This window comes from Acanthochromis polyacanthus, chromosome 8, assembly GCF_021347895.1.
Source record: "Acanthochromis polyacanthus isolate Apoly-LR-REF ecotype Palm Island chromosome 8, KAUST_Apoly_ChrSc, whole genome shotgun sequence".
NCBI lineage: Eukaryota > Metazoa > Chordata > Actinopteri > Pomacentridae > Acanthochromis > Acanthochromis polyacanthus.
Window position 1 is genome coordinate 24758432 of NC_067120.1, and position 26220 is coordinate 24784651.

The following is a 26220-nucleotide window of genomic DNA, read 5'->3' on the forward strand; positions in this document are numbered from 1 at the left end:
TCTTTCAATGAGTCTTTGATCAAAAAACCACAATCTGTTCATCTGTATTGTTTGTTTTGGGCTAAAATTTCAAATGAGTGAATGGATGGATGGATGGATAGATGGATGAAAGAGTTTTCCATTCTAGTTCTGTGGAAAGCCACAATTCTGAGTTGAATTCCTAACTTTCAGTAGTGCTTTTCTAGTTATTCCGTAAAGGACCGTGGCAGAATTATGTGATGATCGGCGTTGGTCTGTCTGTCTGTCTGTTAGCAACACTACTCAAAAACGGACAGATTTGGATGAAATTTTCAGGGAATGTCACACAAAGACCAAGCGTTTAGCACTAGCAAACCCAAGAGTGGATCAGTTGATACATATCACTATTGAACCCAGAGAAGAGCCAATTGGCACTAATCCCTGGTTTAAAGACACTTTTGTTATGACAATGAGGCACTAGTGTGTGCATTACCACTTGAACCTGGGATTTCAAGTGTTGATCACCAGCCATTATCAGGGACAATGCTCACATTCCTCAGAAATGGTCCTCATTTCAAAATGAATAGACAGTAGCCAGAGCCATCTGGTACAGTTCTGGGAGTAAAAAAAAGGGCAAAACCTGGGTTTTCTAGTGTTCAATTTTGGCAGTGATGCAGCTTATAGTCTGGATCCATGGATTTGTTAAAGATTTCTGTATCACTGTGAGATAGCGGCACGGTGTCACTGTAACTATAGACCCTTTATTTGTTTACAAACATTGTGACGGTTTTTGTGGGCGGGGCTTATGCTGGAGTCAAAAGCGGAGCGAGAAGTCAAGCGGGACTGGGAGTATATAGTTTGCGCTGGGAGTTTGCGCTGCAAACTCGAGCATTTTTAACCCGTAAAACTTCAGTGTCCCGCTGGCGGTACACTTACTAATTTGCATAGGAATTTAAAGAATGTCCGAAGGCTGCAAACGCGATTATATAAACACTATACGCCCATGGAAAGCTTAGATTCTCATGAATCCGCCGGTATAAACCACTTTCAGATGTGATTACCACAGCGGGTAATATAAACACATTTGTCCGACAAACAACGAATATCCATCCATCCGTTCTCTATACACGGCTTCAACGCACACAGCACGACTTGCATTTCCGGGTTCATTATTACACACAGATGAAAATATTCCACAAAAAACGGCCATAATCCAACCTTGGACATCCAGACGACACAAGCCAGTAAAATATTTTGTCCAAAACATGTCTTGAAGTCGGTATATAATCCACGAATCGGTCGTTTTCAAGGAAATGCACCTTGCGATGCCCGTCCAATATTCCCTGTACTTCTCGTCATATTTAATGGGTTATTGTTTTTGATTGTATTTTTTGTGTGTCTTGTTGTGTCCTTTTTCTGATGGTGTGTGTATTTGGACCCAGTGTCTGGAATAAAGCTGAATTGAATTGAATTGAATATTTTTTATTTACAAATAGAATATTAGCGATTTTTTGTACTGAAAATGGCTGGAATTGACTGCAGCTGATCGTGCATTTAACCACAACTGTCTTCGTTCCCTCTGAGCACGAGTGTTCGGTGGAATCCTATAAAACTTTAATTTGCGTTCGCCAATGTCATTCCTACTATTCTGGCATCCAAAAACACAGCAGGACGACATTTTAGAAAAGTTGATAGAGCCTAGTCCCTCAGTTTTTCGCATTTCGGTCAGGGCCGCGGGCTTCCTCTTTTGCCTCCAGCTAAAGCTGTGACGTCATTCGTGACGTGGTCATTAAAGGGTCTATGAGAACAAATGAATACTACGTCAGCTGCCTGCTGACGATCACATGATTGCGATTCTACTACAAATCAACTGCTGCAGACAATGAATTTTGAAAAAGATTTCATCTGTCGGAAATCACACGACTGAGCAGGCGCGGCTGGTCAACAAAGGGCGCTAGGGCGCCGCCCCCTCTGTCTCACATCATGCAGAGAGTCACAGCCCATCCTTTAATAAAATGCTTTTATAATTACATTTACATATATATCCTATGTTTTTAACAAGCAAAATGGATAATAGAGCCTGTAGAGAGTTACTAAGATGTATAATTTATAATAAAAAGTCAGATTAGAAACGTCATATCCGGCCTGGGGCGCACTCATCTTTCCCCATTGACTCTCGTTATAACTTTGACATGCGCAGTTCGTTCCTCTTCAATGCAAGAGACAGGAGACCGCGGGGCGCAGGATAACAGCGCCCGCTGAGCAATCAGAGCGATCAGAGGGAGACAGCCTGTCTCCCTCTGATCGCTTTACACACCACCAGCCATGGGGTGACAGCAGAAGTTAGCGGTTTGTTCATCCGCTTGCCTTTAACTTGCATACAAAAAATAACACAGATGTAGAGGTGCTGGCTTTAATCTCTAAAATGTGAGGATTTACTTTTTTGTCATTTAATAATGTAAATAGAAATGTTAGTTGACACAAGTGGCACTTTAGACTGAAAGCCTGTTGATTTTCATATGTTCTGAAATCTGAGGAATTACTGTTTTTCTTTGTTTTCATTGTAAATATTTAATGTTAGTTGACAGAAGCACTTTGGGCTCAAAGCCTAAGATAAGATAGGTTTTATTTGTCACATGCACAGTTATACATAGTATAATGCCTAATGGTTTTAGTATTTTGTTTTCAGGCAAAGTGACAAATTTTTATTGCTTTGATCTTAAATATGCAGATTTGCTGTTTTCTCATTGTCATGTAAGGTTGTTAATGTAAAAGTTAGCTCACAGAAGCACTGTCTGCTTTAAGCCTTATAGTTAGGTTTTTTTTTAACAAAATGTCCAATGTTTGTTGGTTTCACTGGTATGGATTTGTTTTTGTTTATCTGAGTATGTAAATATAAATATGTTGTTCCAAAGATTTTGCTGGACAGAAGAAGCACTTGGCACTCTTTGAAGCTGGAAAAATGAATTGTTTCTTTTTTTAACTTTTGAAGTAAAAAAGAGATTTGCATATTTATACATTGTTAATTTGTTTAATTATAGAAAAGGAGATTTTAAGGGTTTGTGTGTACCAATTACACCTTATCTGGAGCAAATCATATCAAACACTGGGGAGATAAATTCAAATTCACTAGCTGGTAACATTTACGTGCATTTAATTGTCTATTTGATTCAGCAGTAGTGCTTAGGTGTACCCTCGTAGCACATCAAATGGCTGTGAACATAATTTACATCAATTCTTGTATTCCGGTGTTGCCGACTCTGCTATTTGGTTTGGTAAATTAAGTGCACCCCCCCAAGAGAAAAATTCACCAGCCGCCACTGCGACTGAGCAGTCCTGGCGGAGCACTGCACTTTCTGAATGCTTTTATTTTTGGATCTGTGCTGGTTCCTGCTCCCTTTTCTTGCATTCTTTCCTTTTCAGAGTCATGTCTTGTTTTAGACTATAGAGGATTTGACAACAGTTTTCTTGTTAGTCTGTCTCACAAATAGTATATGCCTTACAGGCATCAATGTAAAAATGAATTGCTGAGCAGTCTAAAAGAAAATGATCAAATTTAGGCTACAAGTTCATTGTACCTATTTACTTTAAAAGTTGATCATCCGCCCATGTCCATATCCATCCATCCGTCCGTCCGTCCGTCCGTCCATCCATCCATCCATCCATTCATTATCTATATACTGCTTAATCCTCATTCAGGTCGAAGGGGACTAGATTCTATGATAGTTGACTTAGGACAAAGGCAGGGGACACCCTGGACAGGTTGCCAGTCTGTCGCAGGGCTGCATATAGAGACAAACAAGCACACTCACATTCACACCCATGGACAGTTTAGAGATACCAAGTAACCTCAGCAAGTTTTTGGAATGTGGGAGGAAACTGGAGAACCCGGAGGAAACCAACGCATTCACAGGGAGAACATGCAAACATGTTGAAAGATCCTGGGGAGGCCAAGACGCGAACTGGGGATCTTAACCACCCATCCACTGTGCAGCCCTAAAAGTTGGTCAGTATTTTTAATAAACATTTTAGTGGAATTTAACAGGAATTTCTCACTTGTGTAGAGTCAGAGTTTCACCTTGGAGATTTTCAAACATTCAGCAGGACTCTAGAACTGAAATCCCTGAGCATAAACATTTAGTTCATTTAGGGAGTTACCAGCACAGAGCATGTAAACATGGTGACCAGCTGCTCCCTGCTCACGGCTCTCACAGATGTTTCTGCCCCTTTGCCACTGTCCTCAGCATCACCGGCAGACTGCTTCAATAAATCCAGTATGTCAGCCATTATAACCCTTTTTGCCCCCTCTGTCCTCTTCTCTTCCATTTTGCATTTTCTCTGTCTCCTTCTTGATGTGAAATGTATGCTGGGATACTTGACTGACCCAAGTTCACACACATGACTCAGTTGCTAAAGCATGACAAAGAGTATTTCCAGGTGACAGGACAGCATTTGGATGCTGTAAATTGCAAATTTAGCAACACTTTACCTGTGGCTGATGATTTTTCAAAATAGCAAATGTAGAATATTGCAGTAAGCAGAAAAAATAAAGAAACTGAACTGTTTCTCATGTTGTGTAACAGGGCAAACGGACTATTGATTGCATTGCTAAGAAACCAGAATTTTCTTCACTTGAGTGAAAGAGAAAACCATTTGTTTTGTAGAGCTTGAGTCAGATCCATCAGTATTAAGCAGAGGATTGTTTCTCCCAGTCCCCCGTTAATCAATAATCAAGCTTGCTGACCAGAATGTAATATGGAGCTAGTGTACACTACCTGCATCTACCTGTTTTTTTATTGCCTCTTACTGGTCAAAACATCCACTGATGCACCTTTAAACATTTCCAACAGCAAGTACATCTTAACCTCACTTCCATTCCATCCATCCATCATCTATACACCGCTTAATCCTCAATCGGGTTGTGAGGTGACTTAAGGTGAAGGCAGGGGACCCCTTGAACAGGTCATCAGTCTATCACAGGGCTACATAGAGAGACAACCAATCACACTCACATTCACACCTATGGACAATTTAGAGTTAACAATTAAGCTCAGCATGTTTTTGGACTGTGGGAGGAAGCTGGAGAACCCAGAGAAAACCCATGCATGCACAGGGAGAACAAACAAACTCCATGCAGAAAGCCCCAGGCCGGGACTCGATGAGATGAGTAACTGACTTGATGCCTCTTTTTTTTGGATTACTTTGTTTCTCCATCTATAACTGTCACAAATCACAATTTCAAAACTAAAATTACTTTCAGTTTAATTAAGATAATGCCAAAGAATTGGTGAAGAAAAAAGATTGAGGCTACTCTGTTAACACAAGGGAATGATCAGAGCCGTGATTATTTGACAAACACTGTTGAAATGAAACATGTAATCAAAAGAAGCCCACTTCTTAAAGCCTAATGTTTTTATACCATCGAGCCACCCTATTCTCTTCATTAAGCAGACTTTGTTCCTCTATGATAATGTTTCCTTTGCTGCTGTAAAAAATAAGGCACAACTTCAAGGCCACTAGAGGACTTTACTTGAAGGACTGATGCTCTTGCTTTCCCTGGGAGTACAGCATTTTAGACTTCCTAACAATCCTCAGGGCTGTATGGAGGCTGCATGAAATCTTAGTTTTATTGTATTGCAAGAGTTTATGTGTTTTCTGAAATCAATCTTGTATTTTTGCAAAGCCAGACACTCCTTTCCTCTCTCTGGCTGACAGGCAGGTACATGTTTGCTGGTGAAAGGAGGGAAGCAGTATGAATGTGAAAGAAAATTAACTCCAGTGTGACAGATGGAGGCCAATTAGACTCTCAGGCCACTCGTTAAGGTGGCCGGCTGAGCCCACTGGGTCTGTCTGTGTGCGTTTGAGGAGTGAAACAGTGTGCAGCTGTGTATTATGTGTGTGTGGTTATAGTTTTCCCATTTTAATTCAGTTTTGTGAGTTGTATATGAGAGCTGTTTGTCTGGTATTGTACAGTAGTGTGTCTGTGTGTGTGGGTTTGCTTTGTGCATCACTCATGCTGTGGGGACATTCTTCTGTTTTCACAATTGCATTGTGGTGACGCAACTTGCTTTTGGGGACAAACAGCAAAAACCCATGAAGTAAACATCATACGGTACCTTAGGTCAGCATGAGCATAATTCTCTAGAAAATGAATTTAAGTCTATAAAATGTCCTCTAAAGTGATGGAAATGTGTTATGTAGAAATGTGTTTGCAAGTGTGTGTGGGAGAGAGATAGCAACAGGATCAGGCTGTGTTACCTGTCTACCTTCATTGTGCTCAAGCAGTGAGACTCCAGGCCTCCTTGTTTAGGCTGATATGACGATTTGTTTTTCAGACACCAAGATGAACGGTGAGCTGAGAGCTGGTCGCACCACTACAGGCAAGAGAGGAAGCAGCGATCATGACAGGTCAGTCAGCCCTGCTGTACTGCATATCTGTGGCTCACATTGTGCTGCGGGTCAGCTGCTTTAGTTTGAATCTTACTTTTGTGGTGTCATATTTAGCAAACTTCAGTTATAGTAAATGTACAAGAAATATAGGAAGAGGGAATCTAGAAAGAGTGTCTAAAGGTACTACATCCATGAAAGAGACATGTAAAATGTAACAATGTAAAGGGACATCACAATATTAAATGTCACGAAGAGGAATTTACATCACAGTATTCTGCTGCAGAATCTCTTTTGTTATTATTATGCTGAAATGTACACCGGTATTCTGAGAGAAAAAAACAGTGAAAGCCAACCGATTGTTGATAGTTGGGAGATCTATTGCATGATTTGTTGACGGAAAAAATGATTTTGTGTTATGTCACCAACCTAATTCAGCATGCACGTAGGACCATAGGACCATAGATTTTGGGACCAAGGGCTGACTTTTAACCCCCTCCTCTGTATAGATCAGGGGTCAGCAACCTTTAACACTCAAAGAGTCATTTGGACCCATTTCCTACAAAACCCTTTTGCCATTTATAATGAAGATACCATTGCATATATTGTTTTTTTTTTAAACCTTTTTGCTGTGTATAAAAAAACTATAGTGTGTTGCATTTATGATATCAATGAACTACTACAGAGAAAATGAAATTTCATTAGGCTTAATTCTATGAATACATTCAAAATAATGCAGTAAGTCTTTATAGACAGGCTCATGTGGCTATGAAGACTTTCAAACTGTGACTCCTGCTTGATGAGTCTGTAAAATGAATGAATGCATTGCACTGGTACAAAAGAGCTTCAAGTAGTTAATAGATTTATAGTGTATTAAGATCCCAGTTTGTGTCCCCGCCTTACCAGGATCTGTCTGCATGTATAGTTTGCATGTTCTCTCTGTGCATGTGTGGGTTTTCTCCGTGTACTCCAGCTTCCTCACGCAGTCCAAAAACATGCTGAGGTTAATTGGTATCTCTAAATTGTCCGAAGGTGTAACTTTGCTTGTTTGTCTCTGTATGGTGACCGGTCTAGGGTGTCCCCTGCCTTCACCCTAAGTCAGCTGGGATAGACATCAGCCCCCCTGCAACCCTAATGAGGAGGTGTATAGATGACGAATGGATGGATATTGTTTGGAGTAATTTTGACCACATCTAGTGCATACTAAACATGAATGCTGACCAGTAGTACTTTTCAGAATAGCAGTAGTTTTGTGAGTGGTTTTCAATGCTGGTTTACTCAGTGGTTTTGCTGTTGAAGTTTGTGTGAAGCTGACAGTGAGTGATGGTCCAGCTGTCCCCAGCTTTAACCTCATTCACTGTTTACATGGAAACTAAAGCCAAACTATCCTCCAAATCCCACCGCTGCCCGCTGCTGGAAGGATTAAAGTCGAGATGAACACAACTCTGCAGCAGCTAGAGTTGGGATTTATATCTAGGCAGCCGCGAAGCAAAACCCAAGAGATTGTGGAGCTCTATGAAGAGAACCACTGGGAACAGTTAACTCTGTATGAACCCTCACTGTTTAGACTTTCACACAATTTACTTACTGCAGCAACGAGAGACTGCAGGCTCAAATAATCCGTAATTCTTGAATCCCGACTGTCATGAGAAACTAAGGTGAAGGGTCAGAGCTCACAGCCTGTCCTGAGCATGTTTGTGGATTTCAGAACTAGTGCTGTGTGAATCTGTTTCATCTGTAATCAGTTAAAACGTCTGCCACAAATTACCAACCAAATTTAGCAAAAATACATAATTCATCACATAATACTGATACAACTTGAAGTGATAATTAATGAGTTGAGAATTATTGAAGCTGCACTGCAGAGGAAAGTATCACTGCAGAGCATAAATTGAAGAAGCTTGTAAGTGTACCAGCCATGGAGTCCCATTTAGACAAGTCAGTGAAGTCATTAGAAAGTAAAAATATGAAAAGATAATGGGATGGTTGACAGGAATATTTCAGGTTTTGGCTAATAAGCTCACAGTTATTATTTATTTATTACCCCTAATTAATCCCATGAGGGAAATTTTTTGATTTTTTTTCAATATCTCCCCAATTTGGGGGGGGTCAGAGCGCAGGGTCAGCCACAGTACAGTGCCCCTGGAGCAGGAGGGGTTAAGGGCCCAGCAGTGGCCGCATTGGGATTTGACCCTCTGCCCTTCTGATTAGTAGTCCAGAGACTTAACCATTGCACCACCACTGCCCTAATTAAGTTATGTTATGTTATGTTATGTTATGTTATGTTATGTTATGTTATGTTATGTTATGTTATGCTATGTTATGCTATGTTATGTTATGTAAAAAATTTTATGTAAAATTCACACTTAAATTTGATGATCATGCAAACCTCAGAAAAATAGTGATGTCATACAGTCACTGGTCTGCTATTCTGACTGCAGAGGTGAAGAAAGTAAAAGCAAAAGGTCAAGTCTCTGTGTTGTTCAAAAGTAAACTGAGCTTGTGTTGATGGGATAGAGTAATACACTGGAAACTCCAAACTGAAAGATGCTGATATTTGCTGTGCCACACTGTTGAATTCTAGACATCACTGTTCTGAAAAGCAATGAAATGCCCCACCATAGGTATTTGTCATACTTTGCTGTCACTGACAGCAGAATAACAACCAACACAAGTTGAGGTTAGGTAGCTTGCCAGATAATTCTTAGGAAGTTATTTTGATTGGCTGGGTAGCATGATGTTGGTCAGCTTTGTTGGTCTGTATGAAGTTCGGTATTAGTGCACATTATTAACTCTGTTATATCTTGATAATTTATTATGGTATTCACAGTTGTAACTGTCAGTTAATGAGTTTGCATGGTCATTTGTATGACTGCACTTGGTGCAGATTGTCTGTCTTTAGAAATGAATGCCATGTATCCAGTGAATGCATTTAAGCCCATAGATGAACAGAAACTGAAGAAGACTGTCACCACTGTGAATATTTCACTGACTTGCTTAAACTATGTGGTACCCAGTTTAGTTTTGTTTTCATTCAGCACATGCAAAGTCTGAACTAAGGGAGATACTTCAGACCTGACCAGTGATGTTTCAGCTCTGTTTCACTCCTTTTTGGACAGGAACACAGAAAGCATGACTACCTGCTTGTGAAGAGGAGAAGAACAAAAATAGGAAGAGTAACAAACACTCACATTCCTCCCAAAACACACACCTTTCCACTGTCTGCTGTATTTTCGCATCTGAACACAGCAGGTTGTGATCCAGATGGGTTCAGCCTCCTTCTTTGTGTTCTAATCAAAACTAATGACTCCAAAGCTGCTTTGAGCAGCCAAGAACCTACCTGAGATAAAAAATGTAGAAGGTCAGTGAGGATCCAGCATTTATCAATGCCAGAAGTATTCACAGGTAGCAGGAAACATAAGTCATAAGTAAAAATATTTTGTTCCAAGCTTCATTAAAAGTCTTCAAAAGTTTACTCAAAGGAGAATAGTGGTGGTGCTGTGGTACATCTGTCACGACTGCTTGGTTGCCTAGTGCTTGCTGATTGTCTCTTGTCCGACACCAAAATCACTAAATGCTGAGTGATTTGGGGGCTTGGAGAGCTTACAGACTTGCTGGCTTACATGAGGTTTCAGTAGAAATTCTGTGTACAACTGTCTAATTAGTTTGCAGTGCCTGAGTTGTGTTTATTTAAACAGTTTTACATCCTGCAGCAATTTTAGGTCTGAACCTTTTTGTCTTTCTTTCAGTTCAGAAGAATTAGTTTTTTGATTTGAATTGATTGAATTGAATGATGGCACGCTGGTGTTCTTGTCATGTTTTCATTTAATGAAAAATCTCACATTCTGAAGACTTTTTAGTAGTCTATTCAATTTTAGATTTTAAAAATTATGTGTATAAAGGAATTATATACACTACTGTCGAAATGTTTGTGGTCACTTAGAAATGTCCTTATTTTTGAAAGTAAAGCAGTTTTTTTCAATGACGATAACATTAAATGAATCAGAAATACAGTCTAGACATTGTTCCTGCGGTAAATGACTATTCTTGCTGGAAACAGCTGATTTTAAATAGAATATCTACATAGTGGTACAGAGGCCCATTTCCAGCAACCATCACTCCTGTGTTCTTATGCTACATTGTGTTAGCTAATGGTTTTGAAAGGGTAACTGATGATTAGAAAACCCTTGTGTAATTTTGTTAGCACACACAAAAAATGTGAATTTTCATGGAAAACATGAAATTGTCTGGGGGAGGCCAAACTTTTGACTGGTAGTGTATATAAATGACCTAATAATTGCAGTGCAATGGTGACTGATGATTGATTTACTGTGCTACATTGATGCATCTTAGATTCACACATAGGGTATCAAAGAATCCCTTGTACAGCGACACTGTCACCATCTCTGGGCAAATATGTGGGTTGTATTGTATCGTTTTTTACCCTGTTTTTTACTCTCATACTCTGTAGATTTGTCTCTCAGGTTGAAGCCCTCACAGAACCTCTGGTTGCGCCATCTTGCATTTTAAATCACCCTCCCTGCAGATGTCTGTAATGTACTCAGCGAAGGCCTCTGGAATTCCTGAGCCGATCAAACTCAGATAAGCTCTCTCTCCAGCGTTGACCAACACCCATTACTGGAGGAAAGTTGGGACATTTGTATTTCTGTGTGTTTTCATCCACAGAGAGATGGATCTCCCTGCTGAACCTGCACCCGGAGCAGCCTTTTCTTATTGAAAGACAATGACTTTCACTTTCATGCTATGAATGTTGTGTTTAATTCTTTTTCATACTAAAACCCCTCCTCTGTCAGGAATGCACCCTCACTGGAGACATCTCTGCCTGGCTCTAGGGGTCATAAAAAGTATGACTGCTGCTGAAGCACACAGACAGAGAGGCACCCTCTCTCTCTTTGACTGAAACAAGAAACATTTTCAAAATTAATGTTTCTGAGATGTATTCTGTGTTTACAGGTTTATCCAGACTACTGAAAGTGTTTCCTCTATAACATATCCAAAAATCTCACTTCTATCTTTTACAGAAGTGGATTTATTAATTTGTGAGGTTTAATCTGATTTCTTCTTTTCCTTCTTCCTATTCATGTTGAAAAGATGAATTCTTGTATTTGTTCATTATCAGATGTATGACATGTTATCATATCTTCACCGTGACATATATTATTAATGTTTAGAACACACTGAACATATAGTTATGAATTAAATAACTCATATAATACTCACATATGTGTTAACCTGTACATTGCTTAACTGGATTATGGTGAGAGATACACAGACCGCTTAATCGTTTACTATCCCAATATTTTAATCCATTATGGATCATTCCTTCTTCTCTGCCTCTCTGTGAGAACATAGGGAGAGTCAAATTTCGAGTGGAGATTCGCGCCCAAGCATCCTGGGTCCTCCCCTTAGCCGGACCCACAGATAAATTCAGCTGTAGCCCCCACCTCAGGCTCTCTTCCCTTCCGCCTCTGTCTGTGGGATGCACGTCAGAGTCTCCCATTATTTTCCTTATCTAAAGCGCGTTTTTTCTATCTCCTGAAGTTTCTTCATCTCAAAGTGTTAATTATTTATCTCTTAAATTTTGTAACATTAATTTAGACATTTTTGCTCATTTTTAAGCCGAACTTTATTCGTGAATTTCGATAAAGAACTGATTAAGAACCGATTTACATTTTTCAAATTTTTGGGCTCTACAGTTTACCCATTCTTTTATTCGGCTAATGCCTGCTAAAATATTACGAGAGCCCTCATTTTTGATCAAGTGAATTTTTCTCTTCAACCGAACCCGGCTCCACTCAGCTGACCACACCGGAAATCTGCTGGACCAGATCTCCGTCAACTGAACTGATCCACACATGCAGGACGACCACATCACCATCGTGACACACAGCATCTGGGAAGCAAAGCCATCCCTTCACGCTGTGAGGAGTCATCTGTCTGCGAATTCTGCGTCCCAGCATATGACAGTTCACTACAGTAAGAACCAGCTGAGTTCTCTGCCTGATCAGGGGTTTGATGTGACTAACTAATTGATTACCCAAATTCATTAAATCCGTTTATTCTTTTACGAACCTTTCTTAATCCAAATTACAGTTTACCTCGTCAAGTTAGTTATCTGGCTTCTCCTCACCATATTTCCGGTCTCAATATGCTAATTTGAACACACACCAGTCTCTCAGACACACGCATGCACACACACATACCCGTAGTCACGCATGCACGTACACACACATCACATTTCTCACTGTACATAGTTCACTTGTCATTATTTTAATAGAATAGTCAATAAATGCTTCATTTTAGACCAAATTACAGCTTTGAGTGTTTCATTGTGTAAGAACTGTGGGTCAATTTTAACCGAGAATTCAAGCCTTTAAGATATAACACTAATCAAAATTTAAATTAGTTAATTTTAATTAATTCCTCGCCTGGCGAGGTGGTGCCCATATACGAGTGCAATTATCTTACGTAGTGTCTCCTACATGTCCTTTCATGTTTGCAAAAAAGGCTTTTGAAAGCAGCGTATGCACTCTGTACTTCAGTCTCACTGAACTTCAGGGGAGCTCAGAGCTTCACTCTGAGGTGAAAGAAGCAGGCATGTTTGGGTGTGACTAATACTTTATCAATACTTTACTGCACAGGTGAAGTTAAACAGCACACAAACAAAAACACACAATCACTTTCTATGTCACAGTGACAGCTTGAACCTCCTTGGGTGAGGTTTTGTTTTAATTGCTCTGATCTTTGTCAGTAGCCCTGCGACAGACTGGCGACCTGTCCAGGGTGTCCCCTGCCTTCGCCCGAGTCAGCTGAGATAGGCTCCAGCACCCCCCGCAACCCTAGTGAGGATAAAGCGGTGTATAGAGAATGGATGGATGGATGGATGATCTTTGTCAATCAGAAAAGGTGATTAGTTTCTGTGTTGTCTTTTGGTGCATTGATGTTTACTCCTATATCAGTGATGGATAAGAAAAATCAGAAATCAAGAATTAGGTTTAATTCCTATGCTGAGGTGTTGTGATGACTTTTTCAGTACTGCAATATAGTAATTACAGTTTACAATATCAAAATGCACTGACTGATAATTGATCATAGGAAAAACTTAGATGTCTAAGTAAAGTGTTGGCTCTTTGTCATCAATTCTCCAAGTCTCTGAACTCTACTGGAAGTATGAACACTGGGTGTCATGAACGAGCGGGTTGGACCCGAGCAGAGAGCCACACTACCAAGGCTGGCTGGAATGAAAGTGCTTTATTGTTGGAGGGTAAATAGTGGCTCGATGGGGGAAAACCAGAGTGCTGGGAGCGGGGAGCGGCCGGTGTAGTGGGGGGTTTGGCCAGGAACGGGGGGTCACGGCAGGAACAGGGGGGTCCAGGCAGGAACGGGAGGTCCAGGCAGGAACAGGCGGGTCCAGTGAGGAGGGAAAACCGGTATCCAGTGGTCTGGGGAGAGCCGGAGGGGAAGGAGGACGGCAGGGGATCCCGGACAGCTGAATCTGGGCAAGGAGCAGGAGAAAGCAAAGTAAGAAACTTGGCAAACTCAACAGATTAACAGGAGGCTAGAGCGCAAACTGACTGTGAGGTCTTTGTTCAACAATCTGGCAGGGAGTGGAAGGATGAGCCGGTTCTTATTGCTGAGGTGTGTAATCAGGTCGATGTCCTTCAGCTGTCCGGGAGCCGTAGGGGTAGTTGATTGCCTGAGTGGAGTCAGCTGGGAAGCCAAACTCCACTCAGGCACCGAGCTGCAGGGGAAGACAGGGGCAGAGGAGCAGATGGGAGACCAAGGAGACCAAGGGAGAGACAGGGGCAGAGGAGCAGATGGGAGACAGACAGAAACTGAGTGACAGAGAGGGGAGCATGAATGGAAGAGGGGAGCAAGAGAGGGAGAAGAACCAGATGGGAAAGGGGGTATTGGGGATGTCAGGTGGGAAGGACGGGGGTGAGGAGGGAGCCCTGACACTGGGCTTCCAAATGATATTTCCTGATTTAGTGATTTGATGGTGGTAGAATCATATCAGTCTAAAATCTCCCATAGGTGTTCAGTTCGGTTGAGAGCTTGTATTTGTGAAGGCAGTTAATTCACATCATTTTCAGACTCATCATCCCTCATCAGGGAGATCCCAACGTGGGTATGCCGAAGTGTCCTTTGGCAAGATACTGAACCCAACATTGCTCCCAATCGCAGGGAGCATCTTGCATGGCAGCTCTGTCACATTGATCTGTGAAGGTGTGTGTGAATGGGTGAACGGGAAGCATCTTAAAGTCTTTTCAGTGCCACTAAGGTAAAAGGGCACAGCATAAATGCAGACCTTTTACCATTAACATAGCCATCCAGGAAAAGACCCCTCCCATCAGGACAGAAATAGCAGGTATAGCACTTGGACAACAGTGAAACAATATGTTAGACAACCATGAACACTTAAGAGATCAATGAGACCAGCAACTACAGATCAGAGATGTGTAGCTCTAGATCCAGAGGCACCTGCAGGGGGAATAAAACACAAACAACAAAGAGAGATACAAAGTCAGTGACAGTAAATGGTGATAAAACTGTAAAGAAGAGACAGAGGAGTGTAGTGCATCATGGGAATCCTCCAGAAGTCTGAACCTTTAGCATCATAACTAAGGGACACCTCAGGTGATCCTGAGCAACCCTAACTACACAGTTTAAAAGAGGAAAGGTTTAAACCTAATCTTGTCTAAAAATCTCTGTCTTGCAGACATGCTTAATGTGTGAATTTAACGACATGTCCTGGTTCCTCACTTTAGAAGTGGAAGTCAAGGGAATGCCATCAAGAGCAGCTATCTGATAGTGTGTTTCTGAGGTGTTTAGGGCCAAATACAATGGCCTTAGTTTTGCCTGAAATTACATAATGAAAAATACACTACTGTTCAAAAGTTTGGGGTCACCCAGACAATTTTACATTTTCCATGAAAGCTTACATTTTTAGTCATGTGTTAACATAATTGCAGAAGAGTTTTCTGATCATTAATTAACCTTTCAGCACCATTAGCTAACACAATGTAGCATTAGAACATAGGAGTGATGGTTGCTGGAAATGGGCCTCTGTACTGCTATGTAGATATTCTATTAAAAATCAGCTGTTTTTAGCTAGACCAGTCATTTACCACATGAACAATGTCTAGACTGTATTTGTGATTAATTTAATGTTATCTTCATTGGAAAAAATGCTTTTCTTTCAAAAATAAGGATATTTCTAAACATTTGAACAGTAGTGTAGAAGTAATCCAGGCCTTTATGTCCTGAAGACATGCCTTGAGTTTGACTCTGATTGACTGTGTTTCGCTATAGTGTTCCACATTTACTGGATGGATAATGTTTCATGAAACAATGAAAGTACCATGTCAGGAACATGATAAGAGGAAGGTTACAGTCTCTTATCACTGCAAACAGATCAGATGTTTTCGTTTCAACTGGAAGCTTGAATGACAATGAAGTCACTTGCTTTGTGTCTTCTTCTTCTTCTTCTTCTTCTTCTTTTCCTTTCGGCTTTTCCCTTCAGGGGTCGCCACAGCGAATCAATAGCCTCCATCTAACCCTGTCTGCTGCATCCTCTTCTCTCAAACCAACTACCTTCATGTCTTCTTTAACCACATCCATAAACCTCCTCTTTGGTTTTCCTCTAGGCCTCCTGCCTGGCAGTGAGAAACTCAGCATCCTTCTACCAATATATTCACTCTCTCTCCTCTGGACATGTCCGAACCATCTCAGTCTGGCCTCTCTGACTTTATTTCCAAAGCCTCTAACATGTGCTGTCCCTCTGATGTACTCATTCCTGATCCTATCCATCCTGGTCACTCCCAAATAGAACCTCAGCATCTTCAGTTCTGCTACCTCCAGCCTCCACCTCTTGTCTTTTCCTCAGGGACACTGTCTCCAGACCAAACAACATGGCTGGTCTCACCACAGTTTTGTAAACCTTTCCTTTCAACCTTCCTTTGCTTTGTGTGTAACATCATATTGCATGCTAAACTGGTTCCCCTTGTCCTTTGTTACACTTTGTTTTTAGCCAAACTTGAAAAAAAATTTGTGATATATCATTTTTTTCAAATTTCCACATATTTAATCTGCAAATTTTTAAAATCAGGTGGATCAAGATTGTAGTAAAAACAGTAGAGGAGACTGAAAACTGAACTGGCAGTACTTCAGCCTCACTGAAAAAGATGCATTAAAAATACGTGTGAAAATCAAACTCGTTATACTGGAGTATACTGAAAATACATGAACAAACTCTAAAGACTGTAGTTTTGCAGTCTTGCTCCATATGCTCAGTTTGTTTGACGGCATGTCAGTGCAAAGTTGGATGATCTGTGTCACAGAGTCCAGCAGCTGTAAGTTTAACATGTAATGACACACACACACACGCAGACAGACAGACAGAGAGACACACACATGAAAATAGTGTAACACCATCCACTGGTTTGCATTAGAGCTGGCGGCATGGTTCAATCAGTAGAGTGGCTGTCTTGCAACCGGAGGGTCGCTGGTTTCATTCTTAGCCTGGAGAGCTTATGCTGAAGTGTCCCTGAGCAAGACGCCGAACCCCTAACTGCTCCTGATGAGCTGTGTTCCATGCACCTTGCATGGCAGCTTCCCCCATCAGTATGTGATAGCAATTTTGTTGTACTCTGTATGACAATAAAGACGTTCTTTTTCTTCTTCTAAAAAGTCAGAGTTGTAGCTTTTGACTGGTGCTATCCCTTCTCTTTGAAGCCAGGACCACCAACATAAAGAGCACAGGATGTTGCCTTCACAGTCAGGAAATTACACCATGCTACCTCAGACCATTTTAGCAGGATAGGTGGCATAATCAAGTACAAACATTGAAATTACCAAAATATTGTGTGTGGGTCTTGTTAGTAAAACACTTTAATTACAAATATAGCAGAATTGTGTTTCTAGAGGAAACCGATTAAAAACTTGGTTATCTATTTGTTTTAGGTAACTGACTCCACTAAACAGCTTTTTATAAGTAGATATAATGCCTACAAAACATTCACCTGCCTTGTCAGGATTCTGCATCAGTTGGTACCTTTTCCTGTTTTTCCTTCTGTGTTGTCTGGTCTCTCTGTCTCCCTCTGTCTGCTGTTCCCTGCTTTCTCTGCACTTGGTCCCTGATTGTTGTCACCTGACGCAATCAGCTCAGATTCATTTTACCTGTTCTTCCCCTCTGTATTTAAGCCCGGCCATTGTTCTCAGTTGTTGCTGGCTCATCGTCTTGGACTCACCTTGTTCCCGTCTCCGCTCCCTCCTTTCCCCTGGATAACATTGCTCACAGGATTACACAGCTTCCCCGTTTATGGATTGCATTTTGGACTCAGTGATTTTCATTTGGCCTTCAGTTAGTTTGTTTCGCCATCTGCCATAGTTCCTGGGTTGTGAGTATTTTTCCTCTGTTCTGTAGTTTGCCGCTGTTTAGTTATTGAAGCCACCTCAGTCTTGTTTTCAGTTAGTTGTTTTATTTTAATAAATTCTTTTTCATAAAGCTAGGCCGTCTGTCTATTGTGTCTGCACCTGGGTTCACCACACCCCACATCCCTGACATGCCTTGGATGTTTCACCTTTTTATTTAGATCATTGTCAATATAATTTTGGCTTTTTTGACAGGAATTTGCAAAAAAAAAAAAAAAAAAAATCAACAATTTAATATCAAAGTGAAAACAGGTGTTTACAATCCCTCTATCCATCCATTAGACAATGCTTAATCCTCATTAGGGTCATGGGGAGCTGGAGTCTATCCCAGCTGACTTAGGGTGAAGGCAGGAGACACATTCACATCTAGGGACAATTTGGAATTGCCAATTAACCTGAGTATGTTTTTGGACGGTAGGAATAAGTCGGAGTACATAAAAGCATCTAATCATAAAACTAATTGAAAAACCCTAAATTTAAGTCTGTGTAGCATTATATGGCAAGTGAATTGTCAGAAAGGTAAAGGTGCTCAAACATAGATCATGACACTCTGTACCTCACTAATCAGACCTTTTGAATAATGAACTGAGCAAAATAAAGACCAGTTACCTATAAACATAGTAACTTAGTAAAAGTTCATTTAAGTGTACATGAAATGGATATTTTGAAATTTACAGGAAAGTTCTTCCAGAGACTGTATGGAAGAAATGCAGCACCATTGTAGGTGTCAGTCCTGGACTGACAGAGAATTTAAAAGTCAGCAGAATAAAATGATCTCTATCTTTATTGTCACACACCATGACGAGGTCAGTGATGTAGTCTGGCAGGAGACTGTGGGCTGATGTGAAAACAATCAAAGGCACCTTAGAGATTTTTTTGGTGTGAGTGTGATTGTCTGTAGCCCTTGATAGACTGGTGATCTGTCCAGGGTGTCTCCTACTTTTCCCCCGTCAGTCAGCCGGGATAAAATCCAACCCCCCGCAGACCACAACACCCACACTGAGACCTTTCCCCTGTGTGGTCACAATCCACTTGCAAATTCACCAGCATTCACCTTTTCTTTTTCCTTTCAGTATGAATGACAGCTGCCCTTAAGAAGTATGTACTGCTGCATATACTATGCATACAGTTATGACATTATTCGTCATGACGTTGCGCCTTAACTTTAAGCACCTTGCTCATTCATCCATTACAGTATGCAGTGTAACATGCAACAACTTCTTGCAGAGAAAGAAATAATGGTGGTGTGTAATTCCCAGTACAGCTTAGCTCCACCAGTTCTTTGTCTCAAATTTCTCTCAAGATCATATTTTAGTGTCTTTTTTTCTGTCTTAGAGACTAACACCTTTGCTGAAGCTTCCTGCTTTGACATATAAAGCATGCTGACAAGTTGTTGGGTCCCTTCCCCCAGAATCAGTATTCAGTTAATTGATGGGGAGCTTCACAGGCTCCTCGCATGTTTAGGTTTGTACAGTTTTCACAGTGATCTGTGGGTTTGTTAGAGGTAAAAAGTATGTTTTTCCTAACTTCCCATCTGCTGAGTGAGGAGGCAGACACACAAAAAAATCTAAGGAGAGACAGAGAAGAGAGATAGTGTGGATGAGAGAGAAAGAGAGTGAGAATGACACATTGTGCAGAACATTGTAATTATGTCTTCTTGTCCCTTGACCGCCCTGCTGAGATGAGCGTTTAGTGCAAAGAGATGAATCAGCATTTCCTTTGAGGAGAAAAATAACAGTTCAATGAAGAGGCAGCAGAAAAACAAGCAAAACATGAAAACAAAACCATTTAACTCACTGCACACGCAGACACGACAGAAAGATAAAGAAAGGAAATCAAACAGTGTCTTTATTTAAATTTAAAAATTGCTTTGGACTGAACTGTGGTGGGTACTACCGTTTTTCCTCTGCTCAACATTTTTGAAAATACAGAGTTTAACATGCAAGCAAAGCATACAGTAACAAGATTAGTACTCTGAAAGTGCAGTACTCTGCTAAGGCTGCTCAGTTGTATAATTTCCAATGGATCAAATCTTTAATTAAAAAAGATCTTACACTGAGCACAGACATGTGTTATGCATCTGTACGTTGTGTACGGATACCGAATCGCGTGACCTAAATATGTAGCGGGGGATGAAAATTGATGGGACTCAGAAACACCCACATAATTTACACAACTATTCCTTGTACAATTTCTGATGGATATGTCCTGATAAATCCTCAGCGGTGGATTTATAGTAGGATCGCAGCCATGTGATCGTCAGCAGGCAGCTGACATAATGTTCACTTGTTGTCATAGTTGCAGTGATGCCGTGCTGCCATCTCTCAGTGAAACAGATTTTTTTAACAAATCAATGGATCCTGTAAGCCGCATCACTGCCAATATCTAATCACTTGATCCTTTTGTCATTTCTGACCTTCCCTATAAATTCCATCCCAATCTGTTGGTCTGTTTTTGAGTAATGTTGCCAACAGACAGAAAAACCAATGCCGATCGTCACGTAACTCCACCCCGTTCCTTGGTAGAGTAATAACTTGGATATGTACTATTTTTTCCTAGTAGTAACTTGGATGTTGACAAAAGTAGTATTTTAACATTAGTGCGGCATTAGGTTTGCTCTCCGGATATCCACAACCTCCATATTGACTGTATGACTTTCAGCCTGTTGTCAGCGCTGTGGCCATAGCTGAGTTGCGTCTCTTCCTGACCAGGCCTTCGGCCAAGTTGAGCTGAGGTGGCAGGAACACAGCTGAACAGCCCATTAACCTCCTCCTCGCCACGCTACAGTACATCACCACTAATTTATGATACTGCAGCAGGCTACTAAGGGTGAGTGGTAAATCAGAATAAATGGATGTGGTGGAAGACACAACTAACATGTCTCACCTACCTGCTGCAGACACTCATCAAGGAGCACATGAATATTTATGACTGCACACACAAACACATTTGATGTTTAGTGTGTGAGGGGGCAGGTAGCAGAGCAGTTTATTGATGCTGAATGCTATCATTAGAGTTGGAGGGGGGTGGGTGCGTTAAGTGTCGACTTTATAAATGCAAATTCTTCATCATTTCCTTGCTGTGTCTCCTCTCATTGTTCTGCGTTTAGGTCAGTTCAGTTCAGTCATGTTTACTTATTTTGTAGACACACTCTTCTCCACTAAGACAAGTCTCTTGCTTTTAAAAAACAGATTTCACAGATCACTCTGCATAGTAAGGAAAGGACATTTGAACACATCATTGATTTCTCGCCCTCTCGATAAATGCCCTCTTTAAATGTGTTTGTCCATGGTGTTCATTGACGTTCCTCGCTGCTGTGTAATTATACCCATCAGGAGAACAGCCACTGAGCTCTCTAATAACACCATTAGGGTGTACAACAGTATGCACAGAGCAAATTAAATGCATTATTAACACCTAAAAGGGCTTTTTCTCCATGATTACAAGCCCAAAGCTGCTGAAACTACAGCCAAATTATTCTGGATTTTATCCAACAGTTGCCAACATGTGCACTGATCCACTAGGGAGAAAAGACATACTTAGAAATGAAATTTGAATATAAATGACAGAAACATTTACACATTTCTTTGTAGACAAATTGTGTTTATGCTCATGTATATGTTGACCAAAGTTAACTGTCTCAGAATAGGTTCACAAAACAAAATTTACTCCAACAGATACTCCAACAGCATGGGTGACTTCATTATCACTCTTGGGGCAACAAAGTTTTGACTGGTAGTGTAAGTCTAAAACCACTAATGAAGATACTTGTATTTTACATTTGTTCTGATCTAACACAAAATGGTTCATTACAAATCCAAACATTGGCTCTATATCTGAAGCTTGTCCTTTCATTTTAGAATATATGACAGCATGAACCCAAGCTGATGTACTTACCAATGGTATTTGACTGCTAACTTCATCATTATTATTATTAGACTCATAAGTCTTCTTCTTCTTCTTCTTCTTCTGGTAATACTAACAACAATAATAAAAATAACAATAATAATAATAATAAAATACGTACAACTTAAATGAAAAAAGAAGTCATTAGTGCTGCAAATTAGGTGTTATATTTATCCAAGAAACAGCAAATGAGCAATTTATAATTCACCTAGAGGGCCCTGGAAAGCATTCTGACACTTTAAATTTAATTTACATTCATCTCTTGACCCTGCAATTATCCCCTCTGGACTGAAATCTCTGAAATAGCCCCTGCTGAACCTCTCTGATCTGAAATGTCTAATTAGCTCCTTATAGCCCAAAGCTGATCTGCTCATCAGATTTTAATGAAAATTGCTGTTAGATTAACAGATAAATCCTGCTGACAGACAGACTGCAGCTTAGCACATGTGGCACAGGTGATGAAATGTCCCCAAATACTTTTAAAATACTCTATTCCAGGAAAAACAGAGCTGCTGCTGGATAGAGGCTTTCTCATGTTAAATGCTACAGACTGATTGGATGGGTTTCAATAATTCAATCAAGATCAGTGCCAGCTGTAATGTTTTTCATGGAATTAAATCTTATTTGCAGGTATTACCTCAGATCCTCCTGTGATTTGTAACAGCTAGAGGTTGCATTGATCTGCCTTGACCACAGTCTACAAGGTAAACAGCCCACCACAAATGACTTCACCAAATATAGAGGCTGTCAGATAATGACCTTCTAATTCTGAATAAAGTTTTTCCAACATTCCCTTTTATCTTTCCTAAACGCCTCTGCAGAGACCCTACTCAGCACAAAGCTGCCTTTTGAACATCTTACCAACCTCTTTTATGTTGCTGACAATGTGAAGATTAAGATTAAGGTGAACGACTACATATGGTTTTTTTTTCTGCAACTTGCAATTTACAACCTGCACCTCGTGAATATTTTTACAGAAACTGAAATACATTATAGTATAGTAATAGTACATCAGTTGAAAGCACATAGCCTCACAATTCAACTGGTGTAAACTGTTTTTTAAGAATACCAATATTCCATAGAAGCAGCAGTAGTTCCTTAGTTTATACTGAGTTTGTACACAGTAAAACAGTTGTGTGTACCATATTTTGTCATCTGTAGCAGCACATAGTTGTTTGTTCACTATGTGCTGCACACTATAAGAGTCCAACAAACAAAATGCTTTCAAGCTTGTAGTCTTTTTGTAGTAATGCAGGGAGGTGAATATTAAGTGGTGCATCTTTTTAGCCAGGGGCTACACAGTGACTCCGTGATCAACATGGTTGCTATCAGATCCATGGTTTACGTCCCGGCCTTCCCAGGATCTTTCTGCATGGAGTTTGCATGTTCTCTCTTCTCTCTTGACATGCGTGACTTCTCTCCAAGTACTCCGGCTTTCTCCCACAGTCGAAAAATATGCTCAGGTTAGTTGGTGATTCTAAATTGCCTGTAGGTATGAATGTGAGTGTGATTGTTTGTCTCTATGTGTAGCCCTGTGATAGACTTGTGACCTGTCCAGAGTGTCCCCTGCCTTCACCCCTAAGTCAGCTGGGATAGACTCCAACCCCCCATGACACTAATGAGGATGAAGTGGTGTATCGATACTGGATGGATCTTTTTTTGCCATGCTGGTGACATGGTTGTTGGCATTGTCAGTTGATCGGTTCACCACTTTGGTCCACACTGAAATGTAACAACAACTGAATAGACTAAATAATAGCTGGTCCACACATTCAGTCTTTGGAGGATGAATGATACAGGCTTTTGTGATCCTCCAAATTTTCGTTTTCCAAGCCTCCCAGCTTTACAGGCCAGAAAGAATTTTGTTGAACCAGTAGTCATCTAGATCAAACTTTGGACAATCCTTCCCTATCAATGCCCAGTAAATCTAAGTGAGCCATTGAGAATAGTCCACGAGGTTTATTTACTTTCTAAAGCTGCTTCTGCAAACTCTAAAATGTCTCAGTCACAAGGAAAGTATACTAAATACTCTGCTGTTGGCTCCAAGAGTGAAGAAAGAGTCTTCGTGCACTTCCAGCATCTGAGGAACTGAACACCCAGTTCAGTACTTTTACTATTTTTGGCAAGATCACTACAACAACAGGGGACATTAGGGCACCTAATGTGGTTAATGCTAACATTAGCTTGGATCGTATACCCACAGGTCAACCAAAGAACTATAACCAATAACATACTTTAAAGACAACAACGATGCTGAGAATGTGGTGATATTTAATGATTATTCAAAGAGAAAGCAATTGAAAGTCCTGGTCTCACACTCATTCACATCTGTTTGGTGCTCTGCGGCCAACTGTTTTGCTATGTGCTATCAATCACAGCTGCAGAGAGAGTGTTTCCGTCTAAAGGGCTCATAGACAGCAGCAGGTCATCTATCAATCCATCCATTCAGTTTCTTCCACTTATCCGGGGCTGGGTTACCCAGACAGTAGATGAAGCAGGTCATTCCAGACATCCCTACCCTCAACAACGCTTTCCAGCTCTTCCTGGGGGATCTAAAGGCGTCCCCAGATTAGATGAGATACATCATAATCATCATAATCCCTCCAGCAGGTTCTGGATCTGCACCAGGGTCACCTCCCAGGCAGACATGTTGAAAAAATCTCCAAAGGAAGTCTCCCTGAAGGCATCCAAATCAGATGTCCAAACCACCTCAACTGGCTCCTTTTGAGGCGAAGAAGCAGTGGCTCTACTTCGAGCTCCCTCTGGGTGTCCGAGCTTCTCACCCTGTCTCTAAGGCTGAGCCCAGCCACCCTATGGAGGAATCTCATTTCAGCTGCTTGTACCCGCAATCTCCTTCTTTCAGTCACTACCCAGAGCTCATGACCATAGGTGAGGTTTGCAACATAGCTGTTCTGCTAAACTGAGAGCTTCGCCTTGTTGCTCAGCTCCATCTTTACCACGATGGCTCAGTACATCACCTGCATTACTGCTGATGCTGCAGCAGCTCAGCTGCATTTAAAGGTACAGACACTAAAACAGCCTAAAATCAGGAGTCAAACTGTCTTTGCAGTGTTTTCAGCTGAAACTTTGAAAGACACATTCTGGGGACATTTGAAACATTGAGTCATTAATTTGCTGAAAACGGACACATTATGGGACCCTTATGTAATGAGATGTATGTCAAGTCAGGCCATGTTACCTGCTGTTGGTACGATGTGACCCAGTGCAACCTGCTGGATTGAAAACAGGTAGATGGTTTACCCAGGACCCAGTCTCCAAAGGACATATGAACTCAACAGTCACCAGCCTACCGTCAGACATGGAGTAGGGGCCCATGTATATGTTAGGCATAAAGTTGACATTTAAGCTTAATGGCAGCCCCTGCTAGCCTAGCCATGCTACACCCATGTTTCTGACGGCACAAGGGTCTAGGGAAGCTCGACAGGGAGGGAGGCGGGCTACAAGGTTGTCTATCAAATCCCTCTGCAGCAATTGGGTAGGTATACAACCAATCAACGCAACGAATAGCTTCCCAACCAGCGGAGCCGTGGAGCCAACTGGTATATTAAGGATTTGCCATATCCCGTCGGCATAAGTTCAAATACGTCTTTCTTCTCAATGAAACACTTCAGTGCCATCCTTTGTTTATCTTTCAAGTTGAATTTTAGCTTCAAATCTTTAAGGGCTGTGGCCAAAGCCGAGTCGAAAGATAACTGTTTATTGTGCGCCGGTTGTTTCTGTCAGAATCGTCACGCCTCTGTCATCACTTCGTTACGCCCGCCTTCTGACTCTACACTTCATGGTGATTGGGCCGGCCAGTTTTAGGAGAATCCAGCCTCGAGCCTTATGGAGGGTAACTAGACCCACCCTGGCAGAGAATTAAATTCGTTGCCGTGGGTTGTCTAGCGCGGCTAGGCTAAGCCCCTGCACCTGCAGGACATTGCAGACGTATTGGCCAGGCCTCTCCTCTGATTAAGATGTACTGCAGGCGAGAGAAGCACTTAATAAATACAAAGACAAGCCAAGTTGTTTTAAACATCCTGGCTAGAAGATCAGCCTATCAGCTTAAAACCTAGCTTATCTTCTTCCATGTAGTCAGCAACGAGTAAAGCTGGCCCGAGGACTATGTTCTACCAACTTCAGCTTTATTGTCATTCAGCAATGTACGTAGTACACAGTTAAGCGAAATGACGTTTCTCACATCCATTCACAGTGCAGAAATAAGGGTAATACTATAAAAAGTTAAGAATAAATTTAAGGTAAAAATAAATATAAGATAAATTTAAAAGACTAAATTTATCTTATATTTATCTTATAAGAAAAATTTAAAAGACTAAATTAAGTTAAAAAGCAAAAACAAAACAAAAGCTCAAGCATACATCAGACACAATCATATTTGATACTCTGTTTGTATATGCAACAGTTTTGTGCTTTCTGTCCGCTGTGCTTTTCAGTATCATTAACATTAATTCATATTATTCTTCAGATACTACAGGGAAATTTTGGTTTTGGAGA

The 26220-nt window shown here is 40.9% G+C and overlaps 1 protein-coding gene across 6 annotated transcripts in view; it reads left to right on the forward strand.

Annotated features, from left to right (window-relative positions):
- Positions 1 to 26220, forward strand: part of LOC110959664 (RNA-binding Raly-like protein) — a 99108-nt gene that overhangs the window by 10098 nt on the left and 62790 nt on the right. For all 6 annotated transcript variants that reach the window (XR_007943792.1, XR_007943793.1, XM_051952246.1 and 3 more), the window contains exon 2: positions 6294 to 6366. Coding sequence is in view for 4 of the 6 variants with exons in the window: in XM_051952246.1 (XP_051808206.1) it covers positions 6294 to 6366 (73 nt within the window). In the remaining 2 variants the exon portion in view is untranslated. The remainder of the gene's footprint in view (positions 1 to 6293; positions 6367 to 26220) is intronic.